General features: G+C 31.4%; 1 protein-coding gene across 1 annotated transcript in view; it reads left to right on the top strand.

Moving 5' to 3' along the window:
- The window catches only part of LOC127705193 (meiosis 1 arrest protein-like), a 39,043-nt gene extending 32,397 nt beyond the window's left edge, over positions 1–6,646 (top strand). The window contains exons 10-12 of the mRNA XM_052209507.1: positions 67–291; positions 4,278–4,391; positions 6,130–6,646. Coding sequence (XP_052065467.1) covers positions 67–291; positions 4,278–4,391; positions 6,130–6,273 — 483 coding nt within the window. The 3' untranslated portion in view covers positions 6,274–6,646. The remainder of the gene's footprint in view (positions 1–66; positions 292–4,277; positions 4,392–6,129) is intronic.
- Positions 6,647–21,954: the final 15,308 nt, after the last annotated feature.

Below are 21,954 nucleotides of genomic sequence, written 5' to 3'. Positions count from 1 at the left end.
TTAATAGGCAAATTAGAAAATCCTGCATCAAAAAAAATAATTGAAAATTTAATTTCTTAATGTTAGGATCAAGTGTTAATAGGCGAATTAGAAAATCCTGTATCAAACAGATCACGGCCGGACCAGGAAGTAAAACCCAATGGAAGTTTTGTGTTCTTGCCTGCTCCTAATGGCACATTGTTGGTTAAATCTATTGCTGTACAGGAGTTGTTACTTCCATGTCAGACAGGGACATCACTAGATGGTGCCACAGAAGAATCTTTAGATCTTATAAGTTCGTCCTTACATCAGGTTTGTCATTATATTATGTGGAACATCATCTAATAAATCTGATAAAGATTACCAGGATATGTCAGAATTCCATACTTTGAATCATTTTGTCTGCCCTATGTAAGTCTTTACAACCATAAAGATTTACCTTGATTTCAAGATTTTATCCCTGACATTATGTTTAATGTGTGGATTGAAATCAATGCAGTATTAAAACTCAGTAGTCATATTGATAAGTTGCTAACATTTCTTATTGCATTTATTCTAAGAAGATATCTGCAGTTTCTACTGAATTTCAAGGTTTCTCACGGTTAAGTGTTGTAAGTCGATGACATAACACAGTAAAACTTGATACTTCAACTTAAATCTAGATAAGATCACTTATTCACTGATTGTTTTTAAAACCAAACAAAGAAAATAGAGACTAAAAAAACACAATAATGTATAATGTTACTTATGAGATAACTGTATTTTTAGCTTTTAATGTAGGCCAAGCTTAAAATATAATACAGTGATCTCCATTCTAATGTAAAATACAAAAAGCATTCCTAAAAAAGTATTTCTTGTCTTTGGTGCCTGACAGTTTGATGTAATACTGTAAATTCAGAAATTATTGCTTGCATTTATCATTGCGATTTTTGAAGAAAGGACAAAAATGCAAATAGTTATTGCGATTTCAGAAAAATCTGCATACATATACATGTATCAGATATCAGAATGTGAGTTCTAATGTGAAACTCACTCAGTCCCATTATTCGCATAAATAAAAAAAAAAACAATAATTTCTGAATTTACAGTATATACATTTATATGAAGAAGATATATATATATATACTATGTGGCAAAAGTAGATTACCGGTGTATGTGAGGAGGCAACCTTCTCCATGTGTGGCTAGTACTCACAGGACTCATGATCATATCAAAAATTACTAAGATGTTGTCATAAAGTATATTGCTGAAAGCTTTTATATATAAAGATATTAGGAGATGTTGTATGATTGCCAATGAGACAACTATCCGACAGAATTCAAGTAACAAAGATAAAAGCAATTATAGGTAAAATACACCTATTTGATGTAAAATATAGGCAATACCGTAGTTTTCCATAACAATCTCAACATCATTATGTGACATCAACAGGTTGGGGAAAGTATTTATAGTCACGTTAGTATTAGAGAAAAATGTAAACACATGTTGTTACAATTACATTAAGTCATTAAGTCAGAGGAGAATGACAACAAATAATATAAATATGATGTAGATGTTTGAAAAGGATGTTTTAACTATATAAGTTTAAAGATTTTTCTTGTCGTTTAACACAATAAGGGGTGTCAAGATTGACTAATTGAAAGACCGACGATAGGGAGGTCTTTATTTGGGCAATCCTGAAACTCCAAGATGTGTTATATGACAAGAAGAGTCTTAAAATTTGCATTATTTTACTTATATACTGTCAACAAATATAATTTCTGCAAAGATTTGCAGGGAATTGTATCTCATTTTACAGATCAATTAAAGTGGGATATTCTTTTCTTCTGCATTCTGGTATAATCAAGCCCAATATGGCTCAATTAAAAGGTAAAATAAATCTCACTAATCTAGATATGAACGTTAGTAATCACTGCTCTGTTGCATTTAAAATGTTAATTGCATGAAGCAAGAAACAAATGAATTGTTTCAGTGTATGAAAAATACAAGTCACATGGTAAGTAGTTTCTTAACTTCATTAAAGGGGTGCTATGTTTTTCCTCTTGTTTCATGACATTTGTACCTTGGTAAATCTAGTAGATTATTTTCTTAAGAATTTAAAACAAATTATTCAGAATAATTGTGTTATCTCTTTTGTCTGGCAATACAATTTTTATGCCCCGCCGCAAGGTGTTACCCTTGACCATCCATCCTTCCATCTTCTAGTCTTTCGGTTCTCCCCATTTTCATTTGAAAGGCAAGCTTGAGCGGGGGCATTTGTGTCCTTAGACACATTCTCCTTTTTTTTCTACAAATTGTGATAAAATTGGCTTGTTAACAATTTTATAAAAAATAATGCCTCTTTGTTGTAGCGATAATTAAACAAAACTTCAGATTATTTTTTTCTAAAATTAAACTCGGCAATTCAGATTTTTTTTGGGTTGTATTTCAGTCAAAAAAAGTAGGAAAGGATTGTTCCTGCCTAAAACCGTTAAAGACTATTAAAAATGGAAAATTGTACAGTAAAAACCCAATTGGCAACAACACACAATGACTTTTAAATGAATTAGACATTGAAAATACTGTAGTTTGCATTTAAATCAGGGTAAATAGTTACCTTATTTTATACTTGAAGCACATTTCATTGACACTTTGTATCAGCCGGGTTGTTTCTTCAAAAGAAAGACCTATCATTCTGAAAGGAAATAACTCCATATAGGTATATAAGGGATATTAAAAGAAATCCTAGATGTGAAAATAATTATTATATTGCTATAAGCATTAACTTGGTCAATGATGTCATTCACTTGCACTTCTATGATGTCATAACAAAGCCTTTATTGCTGTAAAACATAATTAAATCATCAAAGTGTGTCAATAATATCAAAATAAGCACTGTTTACATTAAAGTCACTGCTTGTTTAAATAACAATACAGATTAGATTACTTTTGTCCCTAGAGGGTTTCCATACAAACATCACTTTCTAATGTTTGATAAACTAAAATAGTTCATATTTATCCATTATAGTCATCTTTGTATCCATCAATTAATGCATTTAAAGTACAAAAGTCATAATATTATAAAACTAAAACAAATTATGGTGATATGACGGTACAGGTATACTGTCACCACATGTAAACAATTGGTAGTTGTCACAGCTCTTCCTTGGCATTTTCATTAAACTAATTATTGGTAAGTTCCGACATAATTTAGCTGTTTAAATTTTATAGTGGTTAGAAAAAAAATAATTTTTCATTGGTTTTAGAATTTAGTTTGAAAGTAACAGCCCTGGAAAGACTCATTTCATGTTTTGTTTTCTTAAAAATGATAAACATTGACAATGACTAAAAAACTGATTTACATTGACAAGGACTAAGAAAATTGATGAAGAATCAAATTTGTCTTCATCGAATACCATGGAAAAAATGTAGGGCTACAAATAGATAGAACCCAGGAAATACTGTTGCAAAAGTTTATTATACAGATTGGTTGAAATAAAACAAGATACAGAGTATCATCCAAAAAAGAGAAAATAAGAAATGGGGGAAGGGCTAGGTTACCAAGCCTTTCAACAGTTTCGTGCCCAGAACCAAAAAATATTATAATTTTCTGATTTTCTGGCAATGATCTAATATTTTTATTTACTGTAACTTAAAAGGGTTACAATGAAAGCCTTACGAAATGTTGCCACCATAATAAAAAGTATTTTCCATCCCTAAATGAACCCCTGTTTTTTTTGGTTTTTTTTTAAACATGACATAAAATGTACACAATATCCCTTTGTAACTGTTTTTAGGAAATAAAGACAACAGGAAATATAGCTGCAGAATAAATAATTTTTATATTAACCAACTCAAATCTTAAACGGCAAACAAAAATGTTGGATAATTTTATAATATGTGCATAATTTGTCATCTTACTCTAATCTTTTCATGAATATAATAATAAAAGTCAGTGTTATATGTGTATTAATATTGCAAGTTAGGAATACAATCTCTTTATTTCTGTTCTTTATTTAAACTTTATTAATATGTTGACAGTTGTATCATAATTGTATTCACCTCATTTCCAGAATACTAATAGAGAAGTATTAACATCTTCATTTATAAGAAGTACAGAAAATCTTGAAGTGTAAAATTCAATATTTTATTGGGTACCAGCTTGATATATTTTGTGATTTATAGTTGCAACAAAATACAGACTTTGGATTAATTGTCTGCAAGTTATGAAATTACTAATTTGAAACCTGATTATGAAACAGTTTTCAAACAATTCACAAAAGTAAGCATTTTTTTCACATGTTTCTTTTTACTTGTAGATTGAAGAATTTAATAGTTTTAATCCTCTGATGGCCTCTTCAGGATTATATCAGTGTTTGAAGAATAAAAACAAAAAACCTGAACCAAAACAGCAAAAAAGAAAAACAGAAAATGTAAGGATTTACTTTAATTTTCAAATATTATGTATTTCAAGGTTTACTTCAAGTGGCACGAAATTTCTAAAGTGTTATTTTTAATTACTAGCACTGAGTGATACCATAGTACTGCTGTTGGACCGTTAGTCCATAAGGGTTTCATCAGCTAAGTAGTTTGTTCTTTGGTACTGATGTAATTTTTAACAGGTTTTGTAAAATTCCCAGGTGATAAATTAATAAACATTCTCATCTTAAATTTTGTCCCTTTATTCACAATGATCATTTTTAATTAAATGTTTTAAGATGATATGCAATATATAAAAATGATATTAACAAATGAAAATTATAAAAACAAAACCAAAATGATGGAGCATTTTTTGTCCAAATTCATTGTCACAAGCTTTACTTTAAATCACCATTTTCTACATAAGGAAATGCCTGTACCAAGTCAGGAATATGTTTTACCATTCGTTTGGGGTATTTGAGCTTTTGATTTTGCCATTTGATAAAGGACTTTCCGTGTTGAATTTTCCTTGGAGATCGGTATTTTTGTTATTTTACTTTTTGCACATATACAAATACTAAATGGCTCTTTGTTCCAAGCTTGCCATATCACAACTCTTGTGCCACAAAATATTGAAATCTTGCATTTATGTGGGACAAGCTGGGCTAGCTTTAAAGTAATGAAAAACAACATAGGAGCTTGACTTTTAGGGAATTTTGAGGTTTTTCCAAAAATCGCTGTTTTATTACAATGTTGTGATGTCAGTAGAAAGTCACAGATATAAAGTTTGTTTCTTAAAATTAAATGAAAACAACACGTTATAAATTTCATAAGTTGGAAGCACTTTTCTGGATTTAATTTCATCAGGAATGCTCAAAGCAGAATATTTGAATGCCAAGGATGTATAAGAACCAGAACAGTTGAAGATATATATAATCAAAATGGACCTAAAATATAGCCAAATCCATATAAGGTCAACTTTGCCTTGAGGGAGTTAAAACCTTAGTTTCCTTATAATTTCAAAATAATGTTGATCTCTATGAGATAAACTTTCAACGAGTCAAAAATCTCTGGTCTTTTAGGAACCAAAACCTTATTGCACATCTACAGATGATGTACCATCATTCTATGAAGGATTCTAAGTCCTTAAAAAATTGATAGAGAATTTAATGCTTTTTAAATTTGTTGATTTTCAGTCTAAAAGTCTTATCCAAGGTTACAAATTTGGAAACCTTATTGCAAATTCTAAAGATTGTGGTTCAATTATTGTATTTTAAAAGGAATTAAATCCATAAACAAAATAAAGTGAAAAAAGGAGAAAGGTTTACAGAAAGTAGTATGAAAGAACAAATGTAATACTAGGAGTTACATTACCATTATCCCTAAATTTTCCAATGAAAGTGCAAGGATAATAACCTTTAAAGTTATTCAGATAGCTCTTAGCTCTATGTATTTTATTCTCATGAATCATCAAATTTCTACAAATTTAATACACATAAAGGTCATGTTCTTGAATTAATAGCATGTCTTTTTTCTTACACATTGTTTAACAGGAAGGATGAATTATTTAAAATAAATATATGCATATTTTGTCATCTTAATTTTATCTTTTCATGAATTTGATTATAAAGTCACTATAAGGTGTGTAATATCATTTCATGTTTTAAATAAAATCATTTTATTTCTATTTCTACTTAAAATTTTATTAATATGTTCACAGATGTATCATAATTGTACGCACCTCTTTTCCAGAATACTAATAAAGAAGTGTTAACATCATCATCAAAGTACAATAACAACATACAAATGACAGGAAAAGCTCCAAGGGCATCTCCAGTTTCTACCAGTGTAAAAAGGCTTAGACCATTGCTAAACATCTTCCCAACAGATTTGTAATTATCAATTAAAAGACCTAAACTATTGCTTCTGTCTTCTTAACAGACTTGTAACTAAGGAAGAGCTTTACATACATAGTTCTATCTATTTTAAATGACTTGTTTACCCTGAAAGGTAGTGTATCTTACAGTCTTTATTTCTAAGCCTTGTTCTTATGTGGCAACAGTTGACCACTAAACATTTTTTTATTGATATTTGATATATGCTCATTTATTCTGTGAATCTGAGAAGTTTTGAACAATAAAGATTAGTGGTTAAAAAAATTATGTAAACAAGTTAACAGAATAAGATAATCTTCAAAACATTCATATAGTTTGTATTTGTTATTTGTTTACAGTGATTTTTATATTTGAATAAATTCGTTAAATATTTATAGTGCTATTTCTGCTTTTTTGACCAAGACAATGCGGTACTGAAGAGTGTCTAATTTTCGATCTCCTTACAGCAGTTTGATAGTAGATTAGCTATATAGCTAACTGTGTAACTCTCTTGAAATAAAATATTGTTGTTCTTGTTGTTTCAATGCCAGTGTTTAATCTTTTGATATAAGTTTGCTGTTTTTCACATTTGAGTTTGGTCTTTCCATTTTTTAAATTTTCATAGAATAGATTCTGCAGTTTCCTAATATTTATTTTGGCATGATCCTAACATCATCAAATTTAGCTCCTCATGAGCTTTACTCATGGTTGAAGGCTGTATGGTTGCCTATTATTGCTTACATCTAGCTGACTATACGGTAAGGGTTTTATTCATTGTTCAAGACCATACAATGCCTATAATTACTTAAAACTACTTCATTTGAACTCTGGTGGATAGTTGTCTCATTGACAATCATACCACATCTCCTTATTTTTATAATGTAAGCTGAGTATGGTGAATAAGTTTGGCAATCGTTTATTTCAAAAATGATACGCTTATTTGACAATTAGAATTATGAAAAGAGTCTTTCCAATTTTCCATCTCCAGACAGAAGGGTTACTGATAAGATTGAGCAATACATCTATCAACACATGATCAGTTTGTCCCACTAAGTAGGATAATTAGTGGCACAGAAGAGAGGGACTGACTTGGGAGAGTCCTTTTGGTTTCTAATTCATAGTTGAAAGGTGAAGGTCAAAAGATAGAAAAACTTGTAGACAGAATATAAGACGAGAAGAGTGATAATCTATAATATCAAAGCTGGACTTAATTTTAGTATTTAGAGTTTTTCATCCATTCTCTATCAAGTTTTTAGTAGGTGACAATCATTTCAAAATGTTAATAATTGTGATCATGTCTTGGTTCACTATTATAAGATACCTATATTGCAAATGTCGGTGACACTATCCTGTCAGTCATTTCCAGTTCATAACTTACAACCAAACAAATTACTGGCTTGTAACATGATGGCATCCATTAGTTTAGGAAAACTTTTCCAATGCATCGGATTTTGACTGGTTATTAATTGGAAGAATGCTCCACAATCTTTAAGATTTCTGTGTAATGAACTTTACCTCTCTGAAGTGTCTTTGGTACCATGTTGTCAGTTGGACTTCAAGTTGTTTCTCAATCTTTTGTTTTCTATGGTACCAGACCTGCCAACCTTCACCATTTATGGTGGATATCCCCCATGGGAGGTGTTGTTTTGAACCTGAATTTTGAAATTTTTTATTATATGAACCGAACACTTCAAATTAGGCATTCAAATGAGTAAAAAGGGTATTTAAGCACATAAATACTCATTCAAACAATATAGTAGTTGATCAAATACACTCATGACTATATAAGAGCAGCATGTGGTCCTTTTGCGCTTAAAATCCCCTAAGGAGATTTTGAAAAGTTGATAGGCATGTGTTTTGATTCACGAACCATTGGTTTTACTATGACTTGACTGTAAGTATTTCACTCTCTATTGTATTTCACTAAAATATTATTCGTTTTATATCATTTACCAATACTGTTCAAGCTTTACTTACCTGCTTTGTTATTTGTGTCTAGCGTTCACTGTGTTTGTTTGACATTAAAATTGGCAAATGATAGTATGTTATCAGCGCTGTTGTAAGAAAGAAAAGAAGGGTCACGATTTTTTTTAAATTGCGTTAATAATGGCAAATTTTTTATTTCTTACGATGTTTTTCACGCTTTGATCTCCTTATGAACCATTTAATATACTCACCAAACATTAATCTGCCTTCTTTTTTTTAGCGCCATAGGTGGGCTTATTTTTACACTTCTCCCAATTAGAAGTACATTCAAACATCATTAGTAGCAATTCATCCATTCTTAACTGAAAGTATTCATGATTGTATTTGAAATTTGGCAGTGCTCGAGTTGTTGGGTCAAATGAAGCCGAATGTCAACCAAGTTTCGGATATTATCACAAGGATTGCCATCCGATTGACTCTCCTGTGGATTTAAACTTCTTCGGAAACATATTTATCTTCAAAAACTCTGAGTATTTGAAACAAGTTTTCCAAGCTAGATACTTAGAGAAAAAATTTCAATGTAACAATTAAAAAAAAGAAAGAAAAGAAACCTCTATATATAAAACAGATGCCTAGAAAAAAAAGGAAAACCACAACAATTTCTTTGGATGACATCAGTAGAACTTTGTGAATTAATTTGATTAAAGTTTATAGCAATGAAAGGTAAAGTTAAATAGGGAAAAACATTCTTTAAAATAATACAGAAATGAAAGATCTAGAATGTATGTAAGGAAACAGACTAAACATAATACATAACGTGCAAATTTACTCGAAAAAACACATAAAAGATACCAGGCTTATAATTTGGTACGAAAAACACACGCTTTTTGGCTACAAAAGACTCACCAGTGGAGCTCGAAGCAGCAGTCGGAAGACCAACACAAATACAAAGTTGAAGAGCATTTAAAACCAAAAAATCTGAAAAGTAAAGCGAAGATACGTATATAATCTTTGTTACTTGTTTTGCAGGATTTAAAAGGAAAACTTTAGAAAATAAAGCGTAGATGCCGAGTGCAGACCTATCAGAAGTCCTAGTAGGAAATAGAGCTTTATAATTTTTAGTTAGTTTATCAAAAAGGTCATAAAATCTAAAATGTTACTACTGCCTTTATTGAAAGTGACACTGTCGCATTTTGGTGTTATCTTTTTTTTCGATTTTGTCAGTTTACAATTAAGGTTTGTTCTTCTCCCCTTCCTTTTGTCTATGTTACGAACGACAGTTACTCTAAAACAGGAGAAAGTGATCCGATCTTCAGAAAACTGAAATGCACAACTGCACATGTAATGAACATGTGAAATAGTTCTGAGTGATTTCTTTATATTCCAAAAATGACCACTGGGACCATAATTTATCTATTAGTCCCAGACAAATCGTAGGAGATTATTCATTTACAAACTTCCCGTATATGTAGAATGAATAAAATCGATGTTACAAATGCTTCGAGTTTTACTTCTATGCTGCTCATCTGCACCGATTATATACTATGCAGAATATCTTGTACAAGCGTCAACCATTGTGCACGAGTTAAAGGCTGAATCAGATTTGATATTAATAGGAGTTTTTATATAACAAATCAAATTAATATTGGAAAAATTTGGTATTGTTGTCAACGATACTTCTATCCGTAAGAGCTGATTGGTTGCATTCAAATATATAAAAAAAAGTATAAACAAATTAATTTTCCATATGTGGAAATAGTGAAGTGGGTGTTTTCGTATGAGAAACTCCAAATAACAATCCTGTCAAAAATAAAATAGGACATGCACCATCATCTATGATCATACAAGAATGTATTAACACAATTACCGGACTCCAAGGTACATTCAAAAAGGGGGATGTCCATAAAACCTGACAAAATAAAACATGACTATATCAACGAAACGAATGAAACTGTACAGACATTTTCCGTAAAAAAATGATGGGTTAAACCTAGTTTTATAACTATCTATTCTCCCACTTGCATGACATGTTTATAGTTCCGTTATATTGAAAAAATTGTGCGAGCAACCCAAACGGACATAAAAGGTTAATGTGACAATAAAACCAGCCAAAACTGTAAACATACATCACAGTCATACAACACAACTGACCTAAAAATGTAAACAAATCTACAAATAAATCAGACAAAGTAGACAACAAAAAAAATGTTTTTGTAATTAAAAGTATATACAGTACAGTAAAACATAATGTCATACCAGTATACACTTTCACGACAAAGTAAAATATAAATACATGGGTAAACAATTCGAAAACAACACTATAAAAGGTTCATGCGTACGAATCACTCCTCTGACCCCACCTGAACCAAGAACGCCTAAAGCTAAAAACCAGAAAGCTGGATTTACAAATACCGAGTCACGTCAAGAGTTATACGACGAAAAGGAACACAATAGTACAAACACAAATAAAAGGAAACAGGTAAATAAAATGATACACAACTTCAGCACCTAGAATCTATAACACAGGACCATCTTGTATTATTTATAAAGTTGACAATGAAAATTTACATATTTGGTCTTGGTACTTTCGATGAACTTCTTGATAAAAAGGACGAAAAAACATTCAATCAGATCTAAAATAGAATAGATGCATCATTTCATCAAATGTTCTTTTTTTTAATGAACCGACAAACGGACGGACGGATGAACAGTGCAAAAACAATGTATCTACTACATAGATATAAGCTGAGACACAACTCTTTATTTAGGTCAGTAGTTGGTATGATGTACAAATGGTATAAGTACATGTAGTATGTCTCAGTTTAAATTAAATAGATAGTCAAACTGATGCATGCTTACAATTTCAGACCCCGATTTTCGCTCACATTTTTATAAATATGTCAAAGTCAATGTTTTTTCTATGAGGAACCAAAAACCATCATTTTAAACCAATACAATTAAGTGTCTATATAAAACTAATTTCGGATGCAACAACCTAAAATAATCGTCTCCAAATAATTATTATAATAAGGATCCAAGATGACACCAAATATGCAATGGGAATCAGACAGAGTTGGTTTCGAGCACTTTTAACGAGATGCAATCGAATCGTTGAGGTTTTTCTACCTTAAGGTATAGATTGCGTTGAGCCATATTTGGCACAACCTCTGGAATTTTCAGTTTTTAATGCTCTTCAAATTTGATTTGGCCATTCAACTGTTTTGATTCGAGTGTCACTGATGAATGAGTTTTATGTAGACGAAACGCGCATCTGGCGAACAAAATTATAAGATTGGTATTTTGATGAGTTTTTAGTATGGCGTATATAAATATGTATTTTTCTAAAATGGATCGTTCTTTCAACATTGTTTACGTCTGTTCGAGCTAGAAAATTTCCATGGAACTAACAACAAAGTTTCACGTGATTGATATCTTGAATTTACGTAAACGGGACTTTCTAAGAAAAAGTGGATCGAATCTTATATTTGACATCCACAAGTACAGCTCGGGCTATTCACTGAATTAGCCTTATATATATAAGGTTTTAGGGGACTGCACGTCTGTCGTAGTTTGGTTTGTAACATGTTTTCTTTCTTATTTTCAAAAAGGTAATATATTTAGATACCGACACATTTATGTTATTGATAGTTTTGATTAAAATATCATAGATGTTTGAAAAGATCTAATATCTAACGTCATTAAATTAAGAAAAATCATTCGCATCAGATACTAAAACAGAATATGTACAAGGAAACATTATGATTATGGAAGAAAACTTTCTTTACGTTCTTTTGGGAGAGGGTATACAAATCCCACCTTCAACAGTTTGCAAACGGTGTAATATCAAATTGGAATCTAGAACCAAAATTATCTTATTTTGTTGATTTGTATACTTGTATTTTTATATTTTCTGTTTTTTTATTTTTTAATTTGTTTTGTTTTGTTGAGGGGGAGGAGTAAATCTTTTATTTTTACTTTGAATTTAAAAAAAAAAGACTCATAAGTTAGCTACAATTTCCTACATTTAGAGTAATGAATTCTATAACAAGAATACTTTTTACAAACAACACCTGTTTGGCTTCAGAATTTTGACTGTTACTATCAATATAAGCTGGTAACATTCCAACATTTACACATGAAATTAAGCCAACGATATTAACTACTAGTACCGTATTATCAGTATTCAAGTATTGCAATCTGGTCATGCTATACTTAAGGAGATTTGTATAAATAAGAACTGCATACTATTTACATAGATATTCAAACTAGGGAATGTTGATCACTTACCATAAATTTCAACCCAGAGTATTAATCTTGTTAACTAACATTTAGTTTCATAAATATAAAAAATATTCGTTAGAGCTCTTAAGTCTTTCTAACGAAACGCGCGTCTGACATACCAACTTATAAGCCTGGTATATTTGTTGAGTTTGTTTTAATCAAATTACATAAAAGAATCATTGCATAATTTGCATTCCAATACCAGAACTTAAGCAAGCACTTAACTGGTTATAAATATGTTCGTTCACCTAGATTAAAGTCGAGCTACTTACAATACCGATAATAAATCTAAATCCAAGATAGGTGAGGATTTTTAAGACATTTACATGATAGTATATCTATAGATGGTCAGTCGATTGTTTTCAATATAGATGTTTAATTGGTGGTTTCCGTGTCATCCTGAATGTCATGACGAAATACATCAAGATCACGCACCCGATTATTTTTCTTGATTTGTGGTTTCCGAAGTATGATGTATGGCAGACAAATCCCAAACAAGGATGTTACGGCCAGACAGAAAAGATAACATCAATCTCGTATTTAAGGCGAAGTAGACGTAATGGGACAGTATTTCGGATTTTGATGAAATTTTTTATGCATTTAGAACTCGTTGAACAGCATTTGGATATCGACAAAAATGTGATGTGTAGTATTCATACTTCCAGATATACAGTCAATGAAAAGGTTATGAAAAAGATTTGCAAATATATAGAATGTATGTATATATAAATGAGGCGCAAAATGCCTTTTATTTAATTGAATTGTCATTTCTCTAAACCCGTGCACATTATTTTGTTTAAAATGATATGTTTTTGCAATGAATATTTCGCTTTTATGATATTACGTTTTTATGGGTCGCCAGATTTATATTTTCACGGGAAATCAATAAGTCTCTATTTCAAGTGTGTAAAAAGCGTCCAAAATAGTTTTTATGGGGGTTTCTTCATACACCAGTCAAACTTGATTTAGACAGCAAAAACGAATCAAGGTATTTCTAGTATTTGCATATCATTAAAAAAAAATGTTTACAGCATATATTTTATTTGTAATTATGTAACGGTATTTCACAATTTAAAAGGAATAAAAAATATCTTTGCGTCCATTTTCACGTACATTATTTTAGATTTTTAGACTTATTTCACAAATTTTTTATTGTATGTATCTCTGGAATTATACCACTACATATTTTTAAATGCATACAAAATTTCATTAAAATCCTAAATACAGCAACACATGATGCGTATACTTCTCCTTAATTTTTTTTGGTTACATTACCACAGTCTTTCATTATCTTATTGAGTATATTATATCTACTTGGTCTAACTATGTTGAGGTTCAAATAGTGATATTACTTGATATATTTCATTTGCTCGGGTACATCGTAATGCTACACACTCTTAGGTCAAAAGTGTTTCACCTGTCCAAATTCCGCTATTGTTTCGCATGAAAACACGTTTTTCAAAAACATTGTCAAAAACTAATTTGAGGTCCGATTTCGATGAAATTTTTAATGTTTAAGTCATAAATGTGTACAGTTTTTATGCCCCCGTCGTAGTGGAGGGGGCATTAAGTTTTACCCTTGTCCGTCCGTCCGTCCGTACGTACGTACGTACTTACGTCCCAAAATTAGTTTACGTTCTCTAACTTTAGTTTGCCTCAACCAAATGTTATGAAACTGGCTTGCACACAATGCTTATTACCACAAAACACAGATCAACTTTGAAGTTTGGTGGCGTCATTTTTACCATTCTAGAGTTATCTTTTACAAATGGAAACATTACTAATTTTTTTTCGTTTCTGTTCTCTTACTATAGTTTACCTCAACCAAATGTTATGAAACTGGTACAAAATGCGTATTACTACAAAACATAGATCAAATTTGAATTTTGGTGGCGTCACTTTTACCGTTCTAGAGTTATACCCCTTTGCAAATGGAAAAATTGCTGAATTTATCATTTCCGTTCTCTAACTTTAGTTTGCCTTAACCAAATGTTATGAAATTGATTCACAATGCATATTGCCACAAAACACAAATCAAGTTTGATTTTTGGTGGCGTCACTTTTACCGTTCATGAGTTATGTCCCTTTATAAAAAAACAAATTGCTGAATTTTTCGTTTCCGTTCTCTAACTTAAGTTTGCCTCAAGCAAATGTTATGAAACTTATCCACAATGCTTATTACCACAAAACTCAGATCAAGTACAAAAGTGGGAAGCGTCAATTTTACCGTTCTTGAGTTTTGTCTCTTTATAACGTTATATGCAAGCAGGGGTATCATCTGTGTCCCATGGACATATTCCCCATTTATTTACGGTTATTATGCAATTTTTTTATCACATGTCATTACTGAGAAATCATTATTATACAAATATATAAAGTGTCATTTCTTTCCTATATCAAGTACTAATAGCAATAGGTCAACTAAATTTGGTGTATAGAATGACTGTAAGGTTAACAAGTCTGTCTGGCAGGTATCATCTGACTTTGACCTCATTTTCATGGTTCATTGGTCAATGTTAAGTTTTTTGTGTTTTGGTCTGTTTTTCAAGTACTATGAGCAATAGGTCAACTAAATTTGGTGTATAGAATGACTGTAAGGCTAACAAGTCAGTCTGGCAGATATCATCTGACCTTGACCTCATTTTCATGGTTCATTGGTCAATGTTAAGTTTTTGTGTTTTTGTCTATTTTTTTTAAGTACTATAAACAAAAGGTCAACTATATAAGGTGTATGGAATGATTGTAAGGTGTACATGTCTGACTGGCAGGTATCATCTGACCTTGACCTTATTTTTATGGTTCAACGGTCAATGTTGAGTTTTTGTGTTTTGTTTTTTTTTTTTGAAATACTTATAGCAAAAGGTCACCTATGTTTGGTTGTGGAATAATTGTAAGGTGAACATGTCTGTCTGGCAGGTATAATCTGACCTTGACCTCATTTTTATGGTTCGTTGGTCAATATTAAGTTTTTGTGTTTTGGTCTGTTTTTCAATTAGTATACGCAATAGGTCAACTATATTTGACGTATAAAAAATTGTAAGGTGTATATGTCTGTCTGACACGATTTATCTGACCTTGACCTCATTTTATAGATCTTTAAAAATGTTACGTTTCTGTAATGCTTTTAATAAAACCTTTATCTTTAAGACTTTTAACATTAAATCAATGGTCAGTAAAGGCAGGCGAGACATTTCACCGTGTGCACTCTTGTTAAATTGATGTTTGTTGTTTTCGTTTTTCGTTTTTGTTTTTGCTTTAGTTTTTGCTTTTTTATTGGTTTTCTTTGCGTACATTGTTCGATTTGTGATAACCAATTAAAGTACAAAACAAAGTGTGTGGCTTCTGCACAAAAATAGCTCTAACTATTATGTTATGGTATTCCTCTTTAATTTGATAACTTTATCGTACTGTCAAAATATTGAAAATAAAATCGTTCAGATACAACAAACTCATCTTAGGCACGAGTATTTTATATCCAAAACTACACACACATGTCCACGACGGGGGAGGTTTGCTTAACAGGAGACGCTTACCCTGTCGACACACCCTGTCTCGCTCCTTTTGGAGTTCATGCGATTCCCTCTTTTGTCTCTTCCTAATCGATTTTCGAGATCTAAACATCGGTAAACTAATGTCGCCTTATTTTATATCCAAAAACAAACTACACATAACTGATCTTAACGTCAATCGTGACCATTAGTAGTTAAGAATAAGTTTGGGATAAATCGGATTATTAATAATATATCAAGCTGGCTTTCATTAAACGTCGAATAATCACTATGACCAAACCCATACTTACCATTGAAAAAAGATTTTTTAACCTTCAACAGATATGTTAACGAAACGTGACATGTAGCTGATACACGCATATATATTGTATTAGATAATTATATTCACTACTTCCTTTAAAACATTTGCATCTTCCCCTTTTTTCCTATAAACATTTATATTTTAGCAAAAAGTCAAAGGTTCACACCTTTACTAATGCAAATGTGATCCTGATGCAAAAATGAATATTCCGTCAAAGAAAAAATCCTTCCGCATCACCCCTCACCCCCACATACCAGAATGTCTTATGATCTTTGCCTTTATGCATAAACTTTGTTTAGTTTTTAACCGAAATGCTCTGGTCTCGTCGTAAGGGTAATAATTACCATCGACATTTCTTAAAGTATTATAATTGGTAATAACTTATACAAAAAAAATTACCATTTTGTCTATTTCAACATGGAACAAAAAATCAAAAGGTGAACATCATAGTGACCTTTAAATGTTTTAAACATTTAAAACATGTAGGCGATAGAAACTCTTTTGAGACATTACACCGTAGATATATTATATCCTTGATATAAATGCGTTAAAAAAAAGGCTTTCCTTTGGTTCTCGAAATAATAACCTTTTTGACCATTTTCATTATTTTTACATAAAATTTGTTCTTGTTCACACCGATTTACTATACTCACTGGAGCTTTTGATGCAAAATTTCGGTATCTTGTATATAGAGGTGCTTCCATGAAACATACAGCTGAATACGTTTTATTTTTGTACGAAAGGAATCATGGTAACGAAAAACTATCCCCATATTTGTATATTGTTTTCTTCAGTTTAATAAGCAACTAGTATTGCTGCCTGTGGGAGTTCAAATTCAATGTATATTCGTTTGGAAAAAAGATTTGTCCTTTTTTGATATATGAACGATTCCCGTCATTGAGAAAAAGACCTGGACATATTAATAAAAAAAAGAAATATAACTTAACATTTTGTGTTTAAAAAAAGCGGCGAATACTAATTGTCGCAATATTTATTCCACCGCTCTAACTAAACACATAATTCAATAGAAATCAGTTGCAGGTTGATTGATACGAAATAAATTCATGTGGGATCTGTTTAAAATCACAAATACAGGTTAATCCATTTAGCCAGGGACTTCCAGTTCGTCAACTTCAAATGCAAAAATATAAAACTCAAAATTAGAATTAAAACCTTCAAGGAAGTAGAAATTTACACAATAAAACGACAGATATGCCATTTAGTTTGGACGGAAACACACATTTGGGACATGTGTCTAGCTCAACGAGTAATTAAACTGCCATGACAGACTTTGTGTAGCGTGGGAAATTATATTAATATTGATATAGTTAGGCAATACAAACTGAAACCTTACACATACTTAACACTATAAAAGTTCAATTAGCTACAAAACCTATGTCCATTTGAAGTATTAATTGGCTTTCAAAAAACCACGCTTTACAGAATTATCGGCAAAATTGGATGATAGAAACTCGTACATCTTAAATATGTTGTTTTAATTGTCATGAAATAATGTAAATTATAGTAGATGTCGGCCAGTCACTTTATATTAGTGGAAATGGATCGAGACTGAATGACTAATATGTTTATTTGTTGCATAGGTTATGATACGGTTTGTTTATGCTACGTATGGGCTTTACTGACAGGAAAATATTCATACCGATTTTGAGACGAGCTCGTAGCTAATTTTGAAGTGGCCAGTGTTGATAAAATGTAATGAACTGTAACATACCAAAGTCTTCATTATATAGGACATACATCTCAAAGGTTCGTCAAAAATGGAAAAACATGCAGGTTATACTGTGTAAGTAGTGTATTGCAGCCTTTGAATATGAGCGAAAACAATTAATTTAATATTTGATTTTCAAAGAAAGAAAAAAGTTCGTTCCTGTGTGGGTTTCTTTTAAATAGTTTTAAAATGAATAAGAAAAATATTAGTCCGAAAATAAAAACACATATCCCCCTCCAGTCAAAGAATGAATGGTCGCTGCCTTAGTCTATTATGATTTGTCCTCTCAACTTCTACTTACTGATTTCCACTCCAACATATATCGTTCGATGTCTTCTTTGTGATATTTCTCTGTTCTTTATTTGTGCAAATTCTCATGTGACGTCAAATGTCACCGGCTTTGTTGGGACATAATGGTGAAATGCATTAAGATTTCAAGTGAAGGAAGTCAGAGTAGCAGTTACTTGAATTTCATCTCAATGTCATTAGAAAAACAGGTTCTAATACAGTCTGCATCTCTTGCGATACGATACATTTATTTCAAATATTTACAAATATGAAAACTATATTGTTTTGAATTGTGAAATATCGTTCATATTCGATGCATGGGTATAATGTGTGTGTTTCACTAACGAAAGCATCGTCCTCTTTCTCCACCAATTCACCAGAGTATACTCAGCCAAAATGACAGACTTTGGTCTCCTTACCTTCCATTTTTGCCTGTTGAAATACGAGAATTGATAAGTATGCTTCTTTTGGGGAATGGTGATAATAACCTTAGGAATGATTGTGTTCTACTTGGACTTTCATTTTCCAATTTTCTATGAGTTTTTTTAACCCTTATAGACACTATCTTATGAAAAGTATATCCATTGTGTAAAGGTACGCAAATAGGATGCAGAAAAAAAAATCCGAAACGCAAGGAATTAACCACGAATATTGCCAAATTCTAGTTACTGTAGCCTATTGTCAAGGCATACGCTTTGCCTTTTCGTATCAAAGGCTTTGTGTCAGTGTAAAGAGGATGAAGTAATTGCTTTGACATATCCTACAATTCTCATCCTTTGCCCAATTAAAGGGAAATATGTCTAATGTGGAATAATCTTCATGAATTCTAATTGAAACCAATGCAAAGACTATCCATATTGAACCTTTATTAACCTGATCTGCTCATCCTTACTATTCTTTAATACGACACACTTATGATAAATTCCAATGTTTCTATTAATATTTTCATAAGATCATTGGAAAATTAATTAATTTTCTGTGTAATCTTCGTAATCCTGGCGTAATCTGGTAAAATACTTTGATATCTTAATACGCCTTATTTATAATCTCTATGATAACTTCAAATGCATATACTTTATATGTATTGCAATAAGAAAAATGCAAAATACAAAAGATTAACATTTTTTTCACTGAAAATGCAACAATCACAGAGAAATAAAAAGTAATGTAAACCGACATACTGCCGTCAACATTAACTCGCCATGTACACGTTTCTGTATATTGTTATTTTTCTGGTAGTCATGCATACAATATACGGAATTTTGAATGGGAACAAGTTATTCTCCTCTTAGTCACTGTTACATAAATTAGCAATTTAACGAACAATAGCAGTATATCAATATTTTCTTTTCTCAAATTTTACAAATTATCAACAACAAAAAGACACAGGTCATCGTTTAACCTGTCTATGGAAAATACCCGTTTATAAGGCCAACAGCCCATGGCGCTATATTATACAAGTAAAGAGCAGAGGCTATTTTCAAAGACGAATAAAATTATACTTTTAGAAAACTGGTGAATTTAGAACAATAGATAAGTAACTCTTCGTGTGATTAAGGAGACAAAAATCTATAGTTTGCTTACGTCTGTTACCACTCTAAATTATTATATACATTATTTAGATTATCTGTTATTATATAATTTGAAATGTATTTGCAAATACAATTTATCCTATTATCAATATTAACCGAGAAAAATGCAACAGAAGCTTATTGCACAGTGTTTTTTTTTGCTGCATATTAGTATAAAGAAATGGAAAAAATCATGAACATACAGAATTCAAATTTCTCTCTATACACCAATTTTTAGAGTGTTTCTTGTAATCCTTAGCAAGATACAATTTCCAGCAATCTACCATTTTCAACAGCATTGTTTTCGAGTACGCCGGCTTACTCCTTGTAACGGAAACTTTCAATATAAAATACTGTTTGTGTGTAAATATAACGATTTTAACGTTAAGTTTCTGTTCAGGTTAACAAATAAAATAAAATATTTATGCAAAATATATTATTCTTTAAAAGATTTTCGTTTGTTAACAATTATTACATTAGGTCGTTTCAATTTTTGCGCATATATGTGTAGTCGTATTAAATGTTTATTTTCTGAATATGGTCTGTTTGAATTTCCGTAGTGACTTAAAATATTTAAAAGTTTAATCTTTGCTGCATATCTGTCGATTTTGTTGATGTTTTCCATTAAATTCTCATGTTTAGATTCATACATAGAATGATAATTTACATGTTCCTGTGATGAATGCAGCCAGTTGAAAAAGAAATTTAGGTTGGTACGAGAGGAATTTATTATCATTCCCAATCAGACCAAACTTGACTGCGTTAATAAACATCCTGTACACCATAACGGACTCCGTTGCATTTTATTTCATTTTCCCAGTTTCCGTTCAAATCGATGGGTAAAGAGGGTATTTGTATCTGTAGACACCAATTCTGGCTTTTACTCTATTGGAGAGAGAGTACATATTGGCGGTGTTGGAGAGCTGTTTTGAAGCTCTCGACTGACTTACTGCACACTATATCTTCTTCCAGCTGTTTTCAATGAATCACAGTCTTAACGAAGAATGAGTTCCTAAATTGTTCAGTTTTAGAATTTGTTGTATCAAATGCCTTTGAATTGTTCTTGACTAAATTGTTAACAATATTTGCACTTTCAAAGTCTTCAAAACGTTTAGGATTAATAATCCTTTTGATTTTGCTTTTAACTAAAAAAATTGGAAGGTTCTATAGCTGTGAGCAAATCCTCAACCACCTTGTACAGAAATACTAGCTTTTGGCTTGTTCTTCTGGACTGCAGATTTTCTAGTTCTAATAAAATTGAGAATGGAAATGGGGAATGTGTCAAAGAGACAACAACCCGACCATAGAGCAGACAACAGTCGAAGGCCACCAATGGGTCTTCAATGCAGCGAGAAACTCCCGCACCCGGAGGCGTCCTTCAGCTGGCCCCTAAACAAATATGTATACTAGTTCAGTGATAATGGACGTCATACTAAACTCCAAATTATAATCAAGAAACTAAAATTAAAAATGATAAAAGACTAACAAAGGCCAGAGGCTCCTGACTTGGGTCAGGCGCAAAAATGCGGCGGGGTTAAACATGTTTTTTGAGATCTCAACCCTCCCCCTATACCTCTAGCCAATGTAGAAAAAAAACAAACGCACAACAGTACGCACAGTAAAACTCAGTTTAAGAGAAGTCCGAGTCCGATGTCAGAATAGGAAACAAAAGAAAATAAACAAAATGACAATAATACATAAATAACAACAGACTACTAGCAGTTACTGACATGCCAGCTCCAGACCTCAATTAAACTGATTGAAAGATTATGTCTTCATCATATGAATATCAGGCACAATCCCTCCTGTTAGAGGTTTAGTATTATACCATCATAAAATATATGAGAAGAACATAACCAGTGTCATGCCAACAACTGGTTTTAGAATAAATATGCTTAATTCCGATGCAAAGACCCTGTCTTTTTAAGTCTGTTTAAAGGTTTTGTTAGCTTTTGAAGTGAATACTGACATTTTTGTGCTTTGTAAATAATATTACCATAAAAGATTGGATGTGAAATATTCGAACGTATAAGATGTCTGCATGTTGAGTTATATTTACGAATGATTTCCTTATACCGATGATAAAATTTAGTAAATG

The sequence above is a fragment of the Mytilus californianus genome, unplaced genomic scaffold (genome assembly GCF_021869535.1).
Source record: "Mytilus californianus isolate M0D057914Y unplaced genomic scaffold, xbMytCali1.0.p SCAF_6, whole genome shotgun sequence".
In the NCBI taxonomy this organism is placed as follows: Eukaryota; Metazoa; Mollusca; class Bivalvia; order Mytilida; family Mytilidae; genus Mytilus; species Mytilus californianus.
The sequence above is the reverse complement of the archived record's forward strand: the minus strand, read 5'-3'. Positions and strand labels throughout refer to the sequence as shown.